General features: G+C 48.2%; 1 protein-coding gene across 2 annotated transcripts in view; it reads right to left on the minus strand.

The window, feature by feature from the left end:
* The window catches only part of NFKB2 (nuclear factor kappa B subunit 2), an 89,521-nt gene that overhangs the window by 10,466 nt on the left and 63,132 nt on the right, over positions 1 to 15,923 (minus strand). For both annotated transcript variants that reach the window (XM_079975132.1, XM_079975131.1), the window contains 8 exons: positions 13,483 to 13,589; positions 9,744 to 9,902; positions 7,767 to 7,871; positions 6,426 to 6,511; positions 4,741 to 4,879; positions 4,518 to 4,637; positions 2,262 to 2,471; positions 861 to 1,002 (listed from right to left, as the gene is read on the minus strand). In XM_079975132.1, the coding sequence (XP_079831258.1) occupies positions 861 to 1,002; positions 2,262 to 2,471; positions 4,518 to 4,637; positions 4,741 to 4,879; positions 6,426 to 6,511; positions 7,767 to 7,871; positions 9,744 to 9,902; positions 13,483 to 13,589 (1,068 nt within the window). The remainder of the gene's footprint in view (positions 1 to 860; positions 1,003 to 2,261; positions 2,472 to 4,517; positions 4,638 to 4,740; positions 4,880 to 6,425; positions 6,512 to 7,766; positions 7,872 to 9,743; positions 9,903 to 13,482; positions 13,590 to 15,923) is intronic.

Here is a 15,923-nt window from a genome sequence, read left to right on the forward strand (position 1 = left end):
AAATGGACACAAACCAAAGACTGAGAAAAGGAGGTAGCTTTTATCAAAATATCTAAAAACCTAGCCAAATATGTTAAGGGAACGGCAGCTTCTTGGGGTTTATACTAAAGGGCTTAGATCAGGTATCAAGAAATAACATGATACCAATTTATATAAGATTGTATACATTGAATTTTTGTATGGTTTTTTTGTCCCTTATACACCTCTTTGTTCTTTTGCCCACCCTCACTCCCCCCTTTTCTTCTCTGTATCACTTTCTTTATAACTGAAATCCTTCCGATAAAATATTAACATTAGATTGGAGGGAAAAGGTATCGAGAAATGTTTCCTAACACCGAGAGAGACTGAATATATTGTTCAAGCGGGCAGCAGAATTCCTTTCCATGAGCCCTTGCTTCCTTTTCCACATTTCAAGAGGCAGAGAGAAGGAGGAGAAGGAGAAGGAGAAGAAGAGTTTGGATTTGATATCCCGCTTTATCACTACCCTTGGTAGTGTCAAAGCGGCTAACAGTCTCCTTTCCCTTCCTCCCCCACAACAAACACTCTGTGAGGTGAGTGAGGCTGAGAGACTGGCCCAAGGTCTGGCCCAAGGTCACCCAGCAGCTGCATGTGGAGGAGTGGAGACGCAAACCCGGTTCCCCAGATTACGAGTCTATCGCTCTTAACCACTACACCACACTGGCTGTGGCTTCTCCCTAGCACCACCCTCCCGACTCTTGCCTCCAACAGAAGGCTTGCAGAAAGCGGGCAACTGTCCCCCGAATTGTGGAGTTTCTGAGGAAGCCTGCTTGCTCCCGCCTCCTCCCACCCACCAGACAGCACCTGCCCCAAAGGCCCTGCTCCGTCCGCAGCAGACTCACGTGTCTCCGTTCTCATCCTGAGAAGCAGCCAGGTGTCTCTGCACAGCCAGCAGCATCCGTGGGTCGGCCGTGACTGCGTAGTCGAGAAGAGCCCGGGAGCTGCGCCGAGCCAGCATCAGCATCCACGAGCTGCACTCCTGAGCTAGGGGGACAGGGAAAAGGCACTGTGTGATTGCAACCCTCTGCCGGCAGCCAAACTGGACATCTTGCACTCGGTCACTGTGCATGAATCCCCCTGGACACATCACCGCCCTTGCCAAGCTTTGCCCTACTAGGGCAGGGGGTTGGGGGGGCCCATAGGGTCCAGATGCGACCCTCCAGGTCTCTCCTATTGGGACCCACACCTTCCTGCTCCACCCCCCTTTTGCTGCTTTTGCCTGGGTGGAACGTGCTCTTGGCATCCAATAAAGTGTCTTACTTGTCCGGACAGAGAATGTGTGTGCAGAAAACCGCCTTTCGCAAGGCTGCAATGCAACCTACTGATACAAACGGTGGGAGTCTCTCTGCCCACTTTTTCCTCTGGCCATCGTGTGCTCACTACCCCTCGAAATGGATGCTCATGGAGGAACACACCCCACCCTGGCTGAAAATAGTTCTCCCCATCCCTGCAACAGGGGAAGGTCACAGGTCCGTGGAAGAGCACATGGCTTTTACAAGCAGACATTCCCAGATTAATTAAGTGTGGAACTAAAAAGTCGGTGGCGCTTGAAGAGTGCCCCCCGCGGCTATGTGCACATGCCAGAGTCCTACAGCTTGTAGCACCATCGGTTTGGCTCCTGGGGGAGCGGGGAAGGAAGGAGAAGAGATGGGCCGCTGTGGCTATGGCTGTCAGAACCGGGGGATGAAAAGCCAGCTGGCTCGGTCCCAGCTGGAGTATCTCCCCTCTCTCAGCCTTGCCGCTGTGGAGATCCATCAGCACACTCTTCTGCTGGGTCTGCAGCAGCCACTCGTAGTAGCCCGGGCGCAACTTCTTCAAGGTCTTGTTCCGTGCACTGCTCTGGTTCGCCATAAGCAGCTTAGTCATGCTGGCCACATGACCCGGAAGCTGTATGCCGGCTCCCTCGGCTAATAAAGTGAGATGAGCGCCGCAACCCCAGAGTCGGCCACGACTGGACCTAATGATCAGGGCTCCCTTTACCTTTACCTGCATCCTTTGAGGTTAAATCTTGGACCTCTTGGAAGCTTGAAGGTTCCCAAACCTTCTCTGAGTTACTAACAACAGCTGTTTTAGCAAACTCATCAGCATACCTCTTAGCTGGTTTGCCCTTTGTGGCTCTTTCATATAGAATGTGTATATTTCATTCTATATATGGATTTAGAGAACTCTCCAGCACGTAAACTGCTTCCAAAACACCTCTTAACTCCAGACTACTTTGGACAGCACTCATCTCACAGACATACCATGCTGCAGCAGTTCTGCATAGCGCTTTTCCTCCGTGGAGATCCGGCTCCCATCTTCTAATGTTTGCTGTTCCCCCTCTTCCGGCTTGGAAGTTCCTGGCATGTGGATGCCCCTCCCTCCTTGGTAGTTGCCCATCGGGTAGGTGCCAGAGAGGTAGATGCTGCTGTTGCTGCAAGAGCTGTATCCTGCCGAGTGCCAAGGATTCCCAGCTGGGGTAGGCAGGCGTAGACACACAACAGAGAGATAGAGAGAGGTTTCTATATTAGCCCAGTTGTGCTCACAGGGTTGGGCGACGCGTGGCTAAGTTTCAGGAGCCCTCGATAAAGATTTCAGACTTCTAGCAAAAGGAACCCGTCCCTCCCCTGGCAGTCTAGTGGAAAAGAAAGGAAGAGAAGGGGAGAAGAAAGAGAGAGGGGTGGGAGAGGGGGTGGTCCCAACCACTTCTGGTTATGTCCCTGCCCGCAGTCGGCATGCAAGCCCCCTACGCACTGTTCGCAAATTGTAGCTGTTGGATACCAGAAGGGGGGCAAGCCCCAATAACTTCTGCACTGCTTCGTCACCAGCTGAGCAAAGACACGGCAGTAGCTCCCAAGCCAGTAACGCGCTGGCAAAATCACCGCTCAACCTAGGACTTTCAGATATCACATTTGAAACCGGCACTGTTCAGTTTACTGCAGGAGAGTTTGTGAGCTTGTATTCTAGTCGTCAACGGCGACTAGACTTTGCTCCCCGCTTTGCAACCCAGAAACCTTGATCTGCGGCACGTTCTCCTTTAAAAATAGAAACCAGCCCCCTGGGCATGCTCAGCTCAGTGCTTACTAATTCTGCAACATCTGACACGCCTGCCGTTTGTTCTGCAGAGCCTTGTTATCCAGACCCCCCTTCTCTGCGTTGAAGACAAGCTAGTAAATTAAAATAATGACTCCATCAGAAGGCTGCCTGCTTCAAGAGTTCGTGGTTTTGTCTTTGGAAAATCACGGGGAAAGGTGTAAAGTGAATGGTAATTAGCAGTTTCCACTTGCTGCAGGAATTGGAACTGCCTCAACAAATTGCATTGGAAGATCAGCCTTCTCTGTGTGTGTGTGTGTGTCTAATTAAGCAAACTACTCTGCGCTCTTTTAGCAATTCCACCCCATGAATTGTCCAGAATCGCTCACAGCCGTCAGCAGCAGTGGCTCACTTAAAGCCAGAGATACGTCTTATATCAAAGAATGTTGTGGAACTGAGCTACAGTAGCATCCCCTCCCCTCAACCCTTTAGTGGGATGGGGACTCGCTGTAGCTCAGTGGCTAGGGCTTCTCTTTTGCAAGCATTACACACCAAGTCCAATCACCAGCATGTCCCGGTCGGGCTGGGAGAGACTTGCCTGAATTCCTGGCAAGTTGCTGTCAGTGCAACTGCAGGCAACACTAAGCTAGATGGACAAATAGTCTTAAGGCAGCTTCTTACGGTCCTAACCTGCCTTACCATTACACCAAAGTGCCTATGCAGATTCTCTGTTTTATTTCTAAGCCAACACATAGAAGATGTTTATCACATGAAGTACAGAATGAGAGGACGTGCTACACCAGGAGAACAAGTGTAAACCAAATAATATGGCTAATCAGAAGGAAAGACGACAGGCCATCACTAAAGGGGCTAAATCAGTGTTTCCCCAACTTGGGTCTCCGGTGGGTTTTGGACTACAGTTCCCATCATCCCTAGCTAACAGGACCAGTGGTCAGGGATGATGGGAGCTGTAGTCCAAAAACAGCTGGAGACCCAAGCTGGGGAAACACTGGGCTAAATAATGGAGACTCCTTTCTTTAAAAAAGCACCAGACAGATGAAAAAAGGTGTAAAGGGAGGGGGGTCAGGAAATCACAGAAGAGCTAAAGAAATCCTTTGCCCCTGCTTACATGTCAGATGATGTTGGGGAGAGACCCACAACCAAACCCATTTATTTTTGCACCCAAGAGATCCATGCAAAGGATGCGCCTATCAACGTTTTATAAACTGACAGCTTAAAACCCAGCTTCCCGTGGTCAGGTGGCCTTTACCCCCAAGGAGCTCCAGGGGTAGTTGGCTTCCTACAAGACTGGAAGATGCTCAGGGTTCCACTGCCCAGGGCCAGAATTTTACAGGCTCTCCTGGAGTCAATACTCTGCTGCCAAAACCATTGCAACGAAAAGCCTTCCATCTCAAAACTAGGAAGCCGCCTAAAGAGCAAGGCATTCCAAACTCCCCAAGCCTCCGTCAACAAAGAGCAACGTTTACCTCCGCCAGAACCAAATCCGCCGGCTCCACCCCCAGCGCCTCCCATGGGCGAGCCGCCCCCAAAGTGCTGAGGGAACTGGGGCAAGGTCTTCTTCCTCTTCCTCTCCACTTCTTCCTTATCTGCAACCAAGGACACAAGAGGAGAGCCGTCAAAGACAAGGTCCTGCGCTGGCACTGGACAAACAGAAGTAGCAAGAAGTGTCTTGGTACAAGCTCCCTGTACCTTCCACCACCGGGTAGTAGGTAAACTGCTTGGAGTCACTCACGTCACCCCCTCGCTTGCGCTTCAGCTGAAGGAAGACGGTGACCGGGCGCTCGATCTTGGTCTTGTGGTAGGGCGGCGTGCGGAACACAATGGCGTACTGCAAGGACACAAAGTGTGGACACCTGAATAGGGCTTAAGTGGCAACCCAAGAGGCAGCTCTGACTGATTCAGAGTCAATGTATCATAATGTAAAGAACTTAACTACTGCCGTGGGTTAAAGGAGAATCAAAAGCAGAGTTGGATGTCATAAGCACACAGAGAAAAGTGAGCTCCAAAATGACAGGCTCCCTCCTATATATAGCGGTTTGATAGAGAGATACTCTTGCAGCACCTGACAGATTACCGTATTTTTTGCACCATAACACTCACTTTTTTCCTCCTAGAAAGTAAGGGGAAATGTCTGTGCGTGTTATGGAGCGAATGCCTGCGGGTGGCGAGGGGGGGGGATCTGCTGCAGTCATGAGCAGAGGATCCATGGTTCCCCTTCCTTCCCTCCTCCGTGGTTACAAAGCATGGATCCACATGGATCCTCAGGATTTTTGCATTGGGCTACTCCAAACTCACTGTCAGATCACACGTCTGTGGCCACAGCATGAACCACAAAAATCAAATATCCACTATTTCTTTTAGAATATTTTTTTTCTTGTTTTCCTCCTCTAAAAATTACGTGTGTGTTATGGTCTGGTGCGTGTTATAGAGCGAAAAATACGGGTAATTCCCATGAGGCAGAGCAGCAAAATATTAGGAATATGGGAAACTGCCTTCCACTCCGTCTTATTCAGTATCGTCTACACTGACTGGCAGCTGCTTCCAGGGTGTCTGGGAGAAGTTTCTAGCCCTACCTAGAGACACCAGGGATTGAACCCAATGCATAGAAGGCCACTGAGCTACAGCTGTTGCCCAGTTAAGTATTAACCCTTCTAAAAACCCGCCAGCCAGGAGGAGAACCATCACAATGCAGTGCCCAAAAATAGCTCAGCGGGATTTCACGAGCCTACGATATTGAACAGAGCTGAGGCGTCCAGGGAAATATACCTCTAGAAATGGATCGTCAACTAGGACAACTGCTGCAGCTTATTCTGCATCTTGGCCCCAAGTCCTAACTGATGTGTCTGAAGAAATCAGTTTCGTCCATGCATCCCCTTGCAGCTGCCAAGTCACTCACCTCGCCCAGGAATAGCAATGAAAATGGGCAAGTAGCTGCCTGGTTCATGACCTAAAGTAAGTCACACAACTATGCGGAATAGAGTTTTATCGCCCTCCGAGCCTTATTGGAAGAAAAACCCGGTTTCCCAGGGCTTGCGTTCACTGGACACGAGAGGCGAGCAAACCAGGGAAAGGAGATGGGCTTTCCAAAGATCTTGCGAAGCTCATCAGGTTTAAGAGGTGACAACAATCCAAAAGCATATGCTTCGGACCTATGTAATACTGGCAGAACCTCTCCTTTTCCCCAGGCAGATGACACCCCAAGCACACACTTACAATCCTTAAATTCCCACGCACACAAAACTCGGTGGTCTTTTACCTGTCTTTTAGCCTGGTGCCACACGGAATGCTACACAATCTTGACATCTAATTGCTCAAGCTGACAAGAGATTTGCTCTGCAAGACTGATCTTTTGAATGGGACCCAGGCTTATGTACCTGTTTATGTACATCTGTAGGGGAGAAGTCCCCAAACGCCTGCCATCCATTCTCATCGTCTTCATAAAACCGCACCTCAATATCATCTGGAGGAGGAAGAAAAACATTATTTCCCTTGTGAGACAGCACCAACCCACCCTGTCTCAGGTCCCAGGCATCTGAACTAGCACAGGGCCTCATTTAGTAAGGTCTTCTCTCTCTCCACACACAATACATTCTCAGTGCATGCAATCAATACCACTATGTGACCACAGTCCAGCCCTCTAGAGCAGTCATCCCCGAACTCAGCCCTCCAGCTGTTTTGGGACTACAACTCCCATCACCACTAGCTAACAGGACCAGTGGTCAGGGATGGGAACTGTAGTCCCAAAACAGCTGGAGGGCAGAGTTCGGGGATGACTGCTCTAGAGCATCATTTTCTCCCTTTCCCAAGCCATTTTCAGGCCACAAGTCTCCTCCGCAGCCACATGCGGTCTTCCTTCATTCCTTCTCCTTGTGATAATGAAGAGCCCTCCGAGGCCCAATTTACAAAGGGACCGTCTGCCTTGGAAAGCCATGTTTACACTTGCTTCTTCTGAAACAAGCCTGGCAGAAAGGCAGAAAGTTGTCCTGTTCCATTCTAACCAATTTATTTACTTTTCGCGATCCTATTTTCTAGGGTTGTAACTGGGCTCCCTGGGACCTTAAGATGAAAGGGCAGGTAAGAAAGTGCATAAACAAACTAACAAAATACATATATATCTGTATTTGGAAAATCCTAGCCAAGTGAAGTAGACTTGAGAACAAAAAAACATCCAATACAACCGGGTCAGAATTTGGTCTCCATCCAGATTTCTGAAGAATGTTTAACAGGAGTACAAGGAATCAAGCTCTTAAGACTCACAGGCATAATTGGACAAGGTACTTCAAACCGTTTTAAGCCTGTGGGCACATACAGATTTTTGAACGGATGTTGTGAGAGCATCCTTTTCGGGTCACTTCTGTTCCTCCAGATCAACGCCCCCAGCCCAGCCCACAGAAAAGGACCATGTGCACAGGCTTTTTTCCCAATGGATCTGAGTAAAAGTGAGATCCAGCAGAATCAATCTGAGCCTTCAAAAGCATGCAGAGATGAAATAATAAGTGTGCCACTGCTCTTGGAAAATCTTCCGAGATAAACCATCCTCATAACCTCACGACCAAGGGGGCAGTGGCTTCCTGGGTGCCCAGAAAATACCTCAAGTCACCTTGTTGGCAAACTCATCTGATACTTCCTAATGTTCAAGACCTCGGATGCCACTCCCCCAAAAACATCAACAAATGAAAGATAAGGAAATAAGGGGAATAAGGGACAGCACTCACCTTTCTGGACTTTATCACACAGCAGGTAAACTTCATCCCCGCCTCGCACGGAGCCAGCTGTCTTGTCCATTCTTGAGATCTTCAGGTTGGAAGCCCCAGGGGATTCTGAAGAGCAAGGAAAAGGCAGAGCTGTGTAAATGAGATCCAGGCGGCTGGAGAGATGCATTTTTGTATGTAATCATGCGTACAAATGTAAGAAAAGGGACTCCATAAGAGAGCCACATTATTTCAAGCCAAATGTGTGCCTAGAGGTTCACAAATTTTGGCTAGCCTCGGCAGCCCATTATTTTTTTTGCGATTACCATCAATCCTCCCCTCTCAAGTACTCTAGCCATGCACCCAGAGGGTTCAGGGAAGGAATGTGTCAGTCTTTCCATTTGTGTGAAGCTATGGAGACTAAGGAGGAGGAGGGACCTCCAAAATGTGGTGCAGAGAGAGATTCAACTCTCTTCCATGTTCTGTGCAGTGCAAGGAGATTTTGGTGGAAGGCCTCACTACACGCTCAGACAGGAAGTGATTTATGGCTACTACTTGCCACCTGGTGGCCATAGTTTGTGGTGTCTCCCATACAGCCCAGTTCCCCGCGCCCCACCTGAGCATCGTAAGCTCTCCAGCACAAATGTGAAGACTTGAAATTAGTGTTCTACAAAGTCTGTAAGACCCAAAATATCAACAATCAGGTCCTGTGGAGAAGGATGACATACTCCTCTCAACAGATGTGTCAACCTTGAGGCCTAAATGCAGCTGTGGTGGTCTTCCCAATATCAGAGATCACGCTGAAGACAGGAGTTCCAGGATTAAAAAAAACCAACGTGATAAGTTGTGTGCGTTTGTTTGTTTGTGTTTGTTTGTGTGACTCTTTTACATGGTTTTGTATGTATTGTAGCATTTTACACATTATGACTTTCTGTTCTTTTTTTATTGCTAAGTTTAGTAATTATTTATTGTAATTGATAAGAGTGTTAAGCAGGGGTAGGCAACCTAAGGCCCGTGGGCCAGATGCGGCCCAATCGCCTTCTCAATCCGGCCCACGGACGGTCCAGGAATCAGCATGTTTTTACATGAGTAGAATGTGTCCTTTTATTTAAAATGCATCTCTGGGTTATTTGTTGGGCATAGGAATTTGTTCAATTTTTTTTCAAAAGAATTTATGTTTAACTACAGTTTGCTGATATTTAATTTCATTGTGCACCATTATATTCTAATGGATTACTGAGCGTTGCTTTATTTGAAGTAAGTTGTTTATTTTAACGTTATGTATGCATTATGACTTTTTTTTTTTTGTACTGGATCAGCTTGTTACAAGGTGTGTGCGTGATTTCTGTCATCTCTTCAGCTTGCAAACTGCCTTCCGTATAGTAATATAGAAAGGAGGTATACAAATAAAAAGTGAAATGAAAGCCTGTTGCTGCGAGCCAGCTGAACATAAGCAGCTGGATGAGGTCAAAGCCCCACCCAGCCCAGCAAGGTAAAAAGGTAAAGGTAAAGGACCACTGGACGGTTAAGTCCAGTCAAAGGCAACTATGGGGTTGCGGCGCTCGTCTCTCTTTCAGGCCGAGGGAGCCGGCATTTGTCCACAGACAGCTTTCCGGGTCTTGCGGCCAGCATGACTAAACCGCTTCTAGTGCAACGGGACACCATGATGGAAACCAGAGCACACAGAAACACCGTTTACCTTCCCACCACAGCAGTACCTATTTATCTACTTGCACTGGCATGCTTTCAAATGCTAGGTTGGCAGGAGCTGGGACAGAACGATGGGAGCTCACTCCGTCACGGGGATTTGAACCGCCGACCTCCCGATCAGCAAGCCCAAGAGGCTCAGTGGTTTGGACCATACTGTTGCTAACCAGATGCCTATGTTCAAAACCTGGCCAAGCAGTAGACACAGTGGCAGATACTTGCTCCATGGCTCTCCTCCAAACAAGGGTGAAACCCCAACTGAGGTCAGTCCACAGACCAAGAGAGAAGACTCACTGCTGTCGTGGATAGGGTCCGAGATAACCGGCTTCAGCGCCAGGCTGAAGTTCCCACTGCTGTCACGAAGGTAGGCACTGAATCGCAGCCGGACAATGCTGAGGTCCATTGTTTTCTTCAGCTCCTTAGCCTCTTGCTCAATCTCCTCTTCTTCAGATTCTGCCAAAGTAGATGCTGAATTATACACCTGGCAAACAAGGGCTACTATATCCACGAACCCGGGGGTCCTATACCCCACGTCTTAAGTGTACCCTTCCCCACCAAAGGCAAGAGGTCATCTCATAATGTCTCTGAAGGACAACAAGGACCCCATCCCTGCTGTATGGGCTGCCTTTGAAAATAATGCCATCTGTGATTATGGGATCTGTCCAGCCTGGGCACCAAAGGTTTTTTTTGAAAGATATGCTTGAACAGCCCCGGCTTAATGGTCCTCTTGCTTAGGGCCAGGGGATATCTGGTATTAAACATCACAATATATCACCAACTAAACATTGTGATATACTGATATATCACAATGTCAGAAATAAGGATGGAGCTATGTAGAGGCATTGGATGGCTTCATTTCCCCCCATTATTTTTGCCTAGCACACATACATATAATGCTTCGTGATATATTGCCAAGTCAAAAATTACGAAACAGGTATCACAATATGGACTTCAAACCGGTTTTGGGCTATATGTCAATATATCACCCAGCCCTACTCTTGCTATCAGAGTAACTATTAATGAGGCAGAATGCTCTCAGTGATTTGCAAACGCATGTCATGTATACAATTTCTGCTTACCATATGAACCAACAGCTGGAAGAGAAATTATTTTTGATCTACCGTATTTTTCTCTCTGTAAGACGCACATTTTCCCCTCCAAAAATTAAGGGGAAATGTGTGTGCGTCTTATGGAGCGAATGCAGGCTCATTGGCTTCAGCAACAGCAACGCGAAGCCTCCGAAGCGCAGTGGGAGCGCTCCCACCGTGCTCCGGAGGCTTCGCATTGCTTTCACTGAAGCCTGGAGAGCACACTGACCCCTCTCGCTCTCCAGGCTTCAAAGATAGCTGCCTGTTCCTTTCGCTTTCGGGTTCCTTTCGCTGAAGCCAGGAGAGTCTTGCTCTCCAGGCTTCAGTGAAAGGAACCCGAGGCTATCTGGAGAGCAAGAGGGGTCGGTGCGCACCCACCCCTCTTGCTCTCCAGGCTTCAAAGATAGCCGCCTGAAGCCTCTGGAGCGCAGCGGTAGCTCCCGCTGCGCTCCGGAGGCTTCGGGTTCCTTTCACTGAAGGGTAGGTGCCCCTTCAGCTAAGCGGGAGGAGAAATGGAAGGGGCTCTGTTTCTCCTGCCGCTTCACTGGAGGGGCGCTGCGCAGAAAGGGGGATTTTTTTCTTGTTCTCCCCCTCTAAAATAAGGTGCGTCCTATGGTCGGGTGTGTCCTATAGAGCGAAAAATATGGTACATGGCACTAAGACTCCTGCAGCAATTGCTGCGTGTTCTCTCCTACCCCGGGGGACCCCGGTGAGCTTTCCCCACACTCTACTAAAAGCCATGGCTTCTTGGAAGTGGCTCCCATGTGGCAGGATGGGGGTTGAAGTGTGTCGTTGTCGGCAAGCGGAAAGCCAATTACCTAACATTTGCATAGTGCCTCGAGTTTTTGAAGTGCTCCATATAATCCTTGCAGTAACTGCGCGGAAGAGAGGTCAGAACCACGATCTCCAAATTACAGGTTGGAGATCCAAGGTCAAGAAATTGCAACTGGCCCAAAGGCACCTGCAAAGTTTACAGCAGAGGCAAAGATCCGAACCCAGAATTTCTGGGCTCCTGCACCTTTACTGGGTTGATAACTTTGCAGGAAACTAGTTTACAAATTATATCGAAAAGACACAAAAGTCCACATTATACCGGGCATACTGAGAAAAGCGGAATTGAGTTGGTTAGAAAGTTATGTCAGTCAACCCCTCATAATAGCTTCTGATGTCTCAAACAAAACCTTGAGGGCTACAGCAAGGGCGACCCTGACTTGCTTTTGGACCATTACACCCTGGAAAAACACTTGAACAAGTTGTCCCATTTTAATCAAACCCATGTGAGTGAGTCTTCCACTGGACGCACAAAGCTCCCACTAGGGCCACTGAAGAGCCCAGCTTCTAGAAAGTCATACTTCAATGCTGGCCCCTATTTTAAGGGGCAATCTTACAGAAAGCAAAGAAGAAAGGAACATTACACAAGCTCAAATGCAATGTTTGTTCCCAGGTTTCAAGCCCAAGGGCCTGGCAATAGAAAGGGAAGCTCATGCTAAGCTCCAGCAAGCCATTCCTCTCACATGCTGTGTTCTGTTCTCAACCCTGTTCTGCTCTGCTCTTTCACCACTCTCCCTAATTTCAGTCTTCCCCTTTCCTGTACAGGTAAAGGTAAAGGGACCCCTGACCATTAGGTCCAGTCGTGACCGACTCTGGGGTTGCAGCGCTCATCTCCCTTTATTGGCCAAGGGAGCCGGCGTACAGCTTCCAGGTCATGTGGCCAGCATGACTAAGCCCCTTCTGGTGAACCAGAGCAGCGCACGGAAACGCCGTTTACCTTCCCGCTGGAGTGGTACCTATTTATCTACTTGCACTGGTGTGCTTTCGAACTGCTAGGTGGGCAGGAGCAGGGACTGAACAACAGGAGATCACCCCATTGCAGGGATTCAAACCGACCTTCTGATTGGCAAGAGGCTCTGTGGTTTAACCCACAGCGCCACCCACGTTCCTCCCCTTTCCTGTACCTTGCCCCTATTAGGTACACCAGATTTCAAGCCCCCCTCCCCATACCCCAGAAAGGGGTGATTTTGAGTTAAAGGGCCTTCCTTCCAATTCCAGACTTAATGGGAAGGATCAGATTCCGGCCACTCTATAGAGGGCAATGCCTTCTACACACGCTCAGAGGCACAGTTCTGCATGGAAACCCAAGATCCTTTAAAGTCAGGTGCGTAGACTCATTGTCACCTGGAGAGCTCAGTTGGTTAGAGTGTGGCGCTGGTAACGCCAAGGTTGCAGGTTCGATCCCCATATGTGATAGCTGAATATTCCTGCATTGCAAGGGGCTGGACTAGTTGACCCACAGGGTCGCTTCCAACTCTACAATTCTAATTCTGTGACTGCTGTCTAGGGGAAGCCAGGCACATCCAAAACCTCAGTCATGTTTTGTAAACTAAGAATGCTATTAAGAGGAAAATTGTGTGAAGCTTCTTGTCACTGGCAAGTACCGTATTTTTTGCTCTATAAGACTCACTTTTTCCCTCCTAAAAAGTAAGGGGAAATGTGTGTGCGTCTTATGGAGCGAATGCAGGCTGCGCAGCTATCCCAGAAGCCAGAGCAGCAAGAGGGATCGCTGCTTTCACTGTGCAGCGATTCCCTTTTGCTGTTCTGGCTTCTGAGATTCAGAATATTTTTTTTCTTGTTTTCCTCCTCCAAAAATTAGGTGCATCTTGTGGTCTGGTGCGTCTTATAGAACGAAAAATACGGTAACTCTTTTCATTCATACTTAACCGCTGTCTGCCATTCTAACACTTTACACCAATTAACGTTGCACATTTCAAGTGAGAAACATGGTACGAATCTTGCTCCTCTGGTCCCAATGTGAACTGGGACTGATCCAGTACTCCAAATCAGTTACAGAACGTCAACACATACACCCCAAATAGTTTAACAGGTAGAGGGGCAGACAGTTCCTAGCAAACCACTCCCCAGATGTTTCCTTCCCGGTTCAAGGTCACCTGTCAGAGACTGCACTCTGGTCCGCAACTTCTGCTTCTTCAGCTTGTCCCGGATGACCTCCATCATGTTTTTCTTGGTCACATGGAGCACACCCAGGTTGTTAAATCTGAGAAAGGACAAATCGACACCTCATGTCAGCGAAAGTGCCTAGTTGGGCAGCAATGCTCCCAAGAACAAGAGCAGGAGATCCCAGTCACCACTACTGGGGCTGAATACGTCTTGAAAATATTTAATGGAAGACAAAAAGAACAGATAACAAGAGGTCAGAATAAAAACAACTTATTTAACTCCCCATGTTAATAAAAGGTAAAAGGTAAAGGACCCCTGGATGGCTAAGTCCAGTTGAATTTGACTATGGGGTGTGGCACTCATCTCTGCTTTCAGGCCGAGGGAGCCGGTGTTTGTCCGCAGAAAGCTTTTCCGGGTCATGTAGCGAGCAAGCCTAAACCGCTTCTGGTGCATGGAACACTGTGACGAGTGCCACAGCCCATGGAAACGCCGTTTACCTTCCCGCAGCAATGGTACCTATTTATCTACTCACACTGGTATGCTTTCAAACTGCTAGGTTGGCAGGAACTGGGACAAAGCAATGGGAGCGCTCCTGCGTTAATAAAGAGGCATGACAAATAAACAAGAGGCGGTCACGCTGTTGTGCATGTAGAATCAATTAACCGCAATGAAATCTAAAATGCATCAGCTTTTCACTTTTGCTCTTCTAAAAGAAATGGAAGAAGCTACGGAGTACTGTACTTTGCTTGCTCTAAATTCTGTAGGCCTACTGTGCAGTGAAAACAAACAGTGCAAGTAAACATCTACCTGGTCAAATCTCCATTTCAAGTTTGGATTTTGTGGGGTTTTTTGCTGGATCTGGAGAAACAATATTGACATCAAGATCTGACTAGAACCCATGAACCTATCTATTTTAGAGCATCAGCAGCTAGGTAAATGATTGGAAGAAACAGCAAAATGTATCCACTGGGCTGCCATGACTACAGTATTGAACATTCCTTCTCCTCAACATTAGGACAATGTCCTGGGAAGGGTGACCCCACCTATCAATCTCTGGAGCAAGGGTTTTTGACCGTCCTGTCTTCATCACTAAGGGGACAAAGCCACCTCCCAGTCAGGCCCAGTTCATCAATAATAATAATAATTTATTATTTGTACCCCGCCCATCTGGCTGGGTTTCCCCAGCCACTCTGGGCGGCTTCCACAAAGACCAAAAATACACTAAGATGTCACACATTAAAAACTTCCCTGAACAGGGCTGCCTTAAGATGTCTTCTGAAAGTCAGATAGTTGTTTATTTCCTTGACAACTGATGGGAGGGTGTTCCACAGGGTGGGTGCCACTACCAAGAAGGCCCTCTGCCTGGTTCCCTGTAGCTTTGCTTCTTGCAGTGAGGGAACCGCCAGAAGGCCCTCGGAGCTGGACCTCAGCAGAACGATGGGGGTGGAGACGCTCCTTCAGGTATACTGGGCCGAGGCCATTTAGGGCTTTAAAGGTCAACACCAACACTTTGAATTGTGCTCAGAAAATGAGAAAAATGAGGCCCTTCCTTATCTGCCACTCAGCTCAGCCTTCTTCTATTTTTAGTGTTTCACTACTGCCAACACAGCAGCAGAGCAGCAGTGCCTCTTCCCCTCCTCTTTGCCTTATTCTGAGGGAAGGAAGCGGTTAGGCATTCTTTAAGAAAATATAAAGAACTGAGGAAGGGCCTCCTTCTCTTCCTCCGAACAAGGAAGGGAGATGCCCTGCTGCATTGGCAGACAATTAGGATTGAAAACAACAGAAAGGGAGCTGCGGGGGGGGGGGGCCTGCAGTGTTAATTCTGCTGCAAGGCCATACCCTGCACCAGTCTAGAAAAGCTGAAATCATTAATGGGTGGAAGAGCAGGGAGACTTTCTCAGTAGCATCCAACCAGTTCATTTACAAAACTCAGTTCTGGCACCTCTCAGGTGCCATTATAAGAGAATAAGCAAGGTGTTCATGGTGAATTCTGGCACCTGAGGGAATTTTAGAAAATTAGCAGTGGAAGAAAGTGAAATAAACACAAAACAATATGGGATGGGAGTCTTCCACCCATTGACAAGGCTCACAGTGTAGCACCTCAATAACACACACACACAAACACACACACACAAACTTAGCTTACTCGCAGACAAAGCCCTCCATGAGCCAGCCAAACACAGCCAAAGGTCAGGTACTTAATGGGACTCATGCAAACAGGTTCAAGAGAGACAAGAGTTCAAACAGAGTAACGTTTCCACACAGGAAATCTGTGCACTGTTGAGAAAGTGCTGGGCACGATTCAAAGGCAAGACGTGGACATGCTGAAGATTAAACCCAGGACACTGAAAAATGCCATGGATGATTGATCTGCCTAGACAAAGGCCTCAATCCAGACTTGACTGAAGGAAAGAATTTGATTTATGAATGC

Source organism: Podarcis cretensis (genome assembly GCF_951804945.1).
Source record: "Podarcis cretensis genome assembly, chromosome: 5".
NCBI lineage: Eukaryota > Metazoa > Chordata > Lepidosauria > Squamata > Lacertidae > Podarcis > Podarcis cretensis.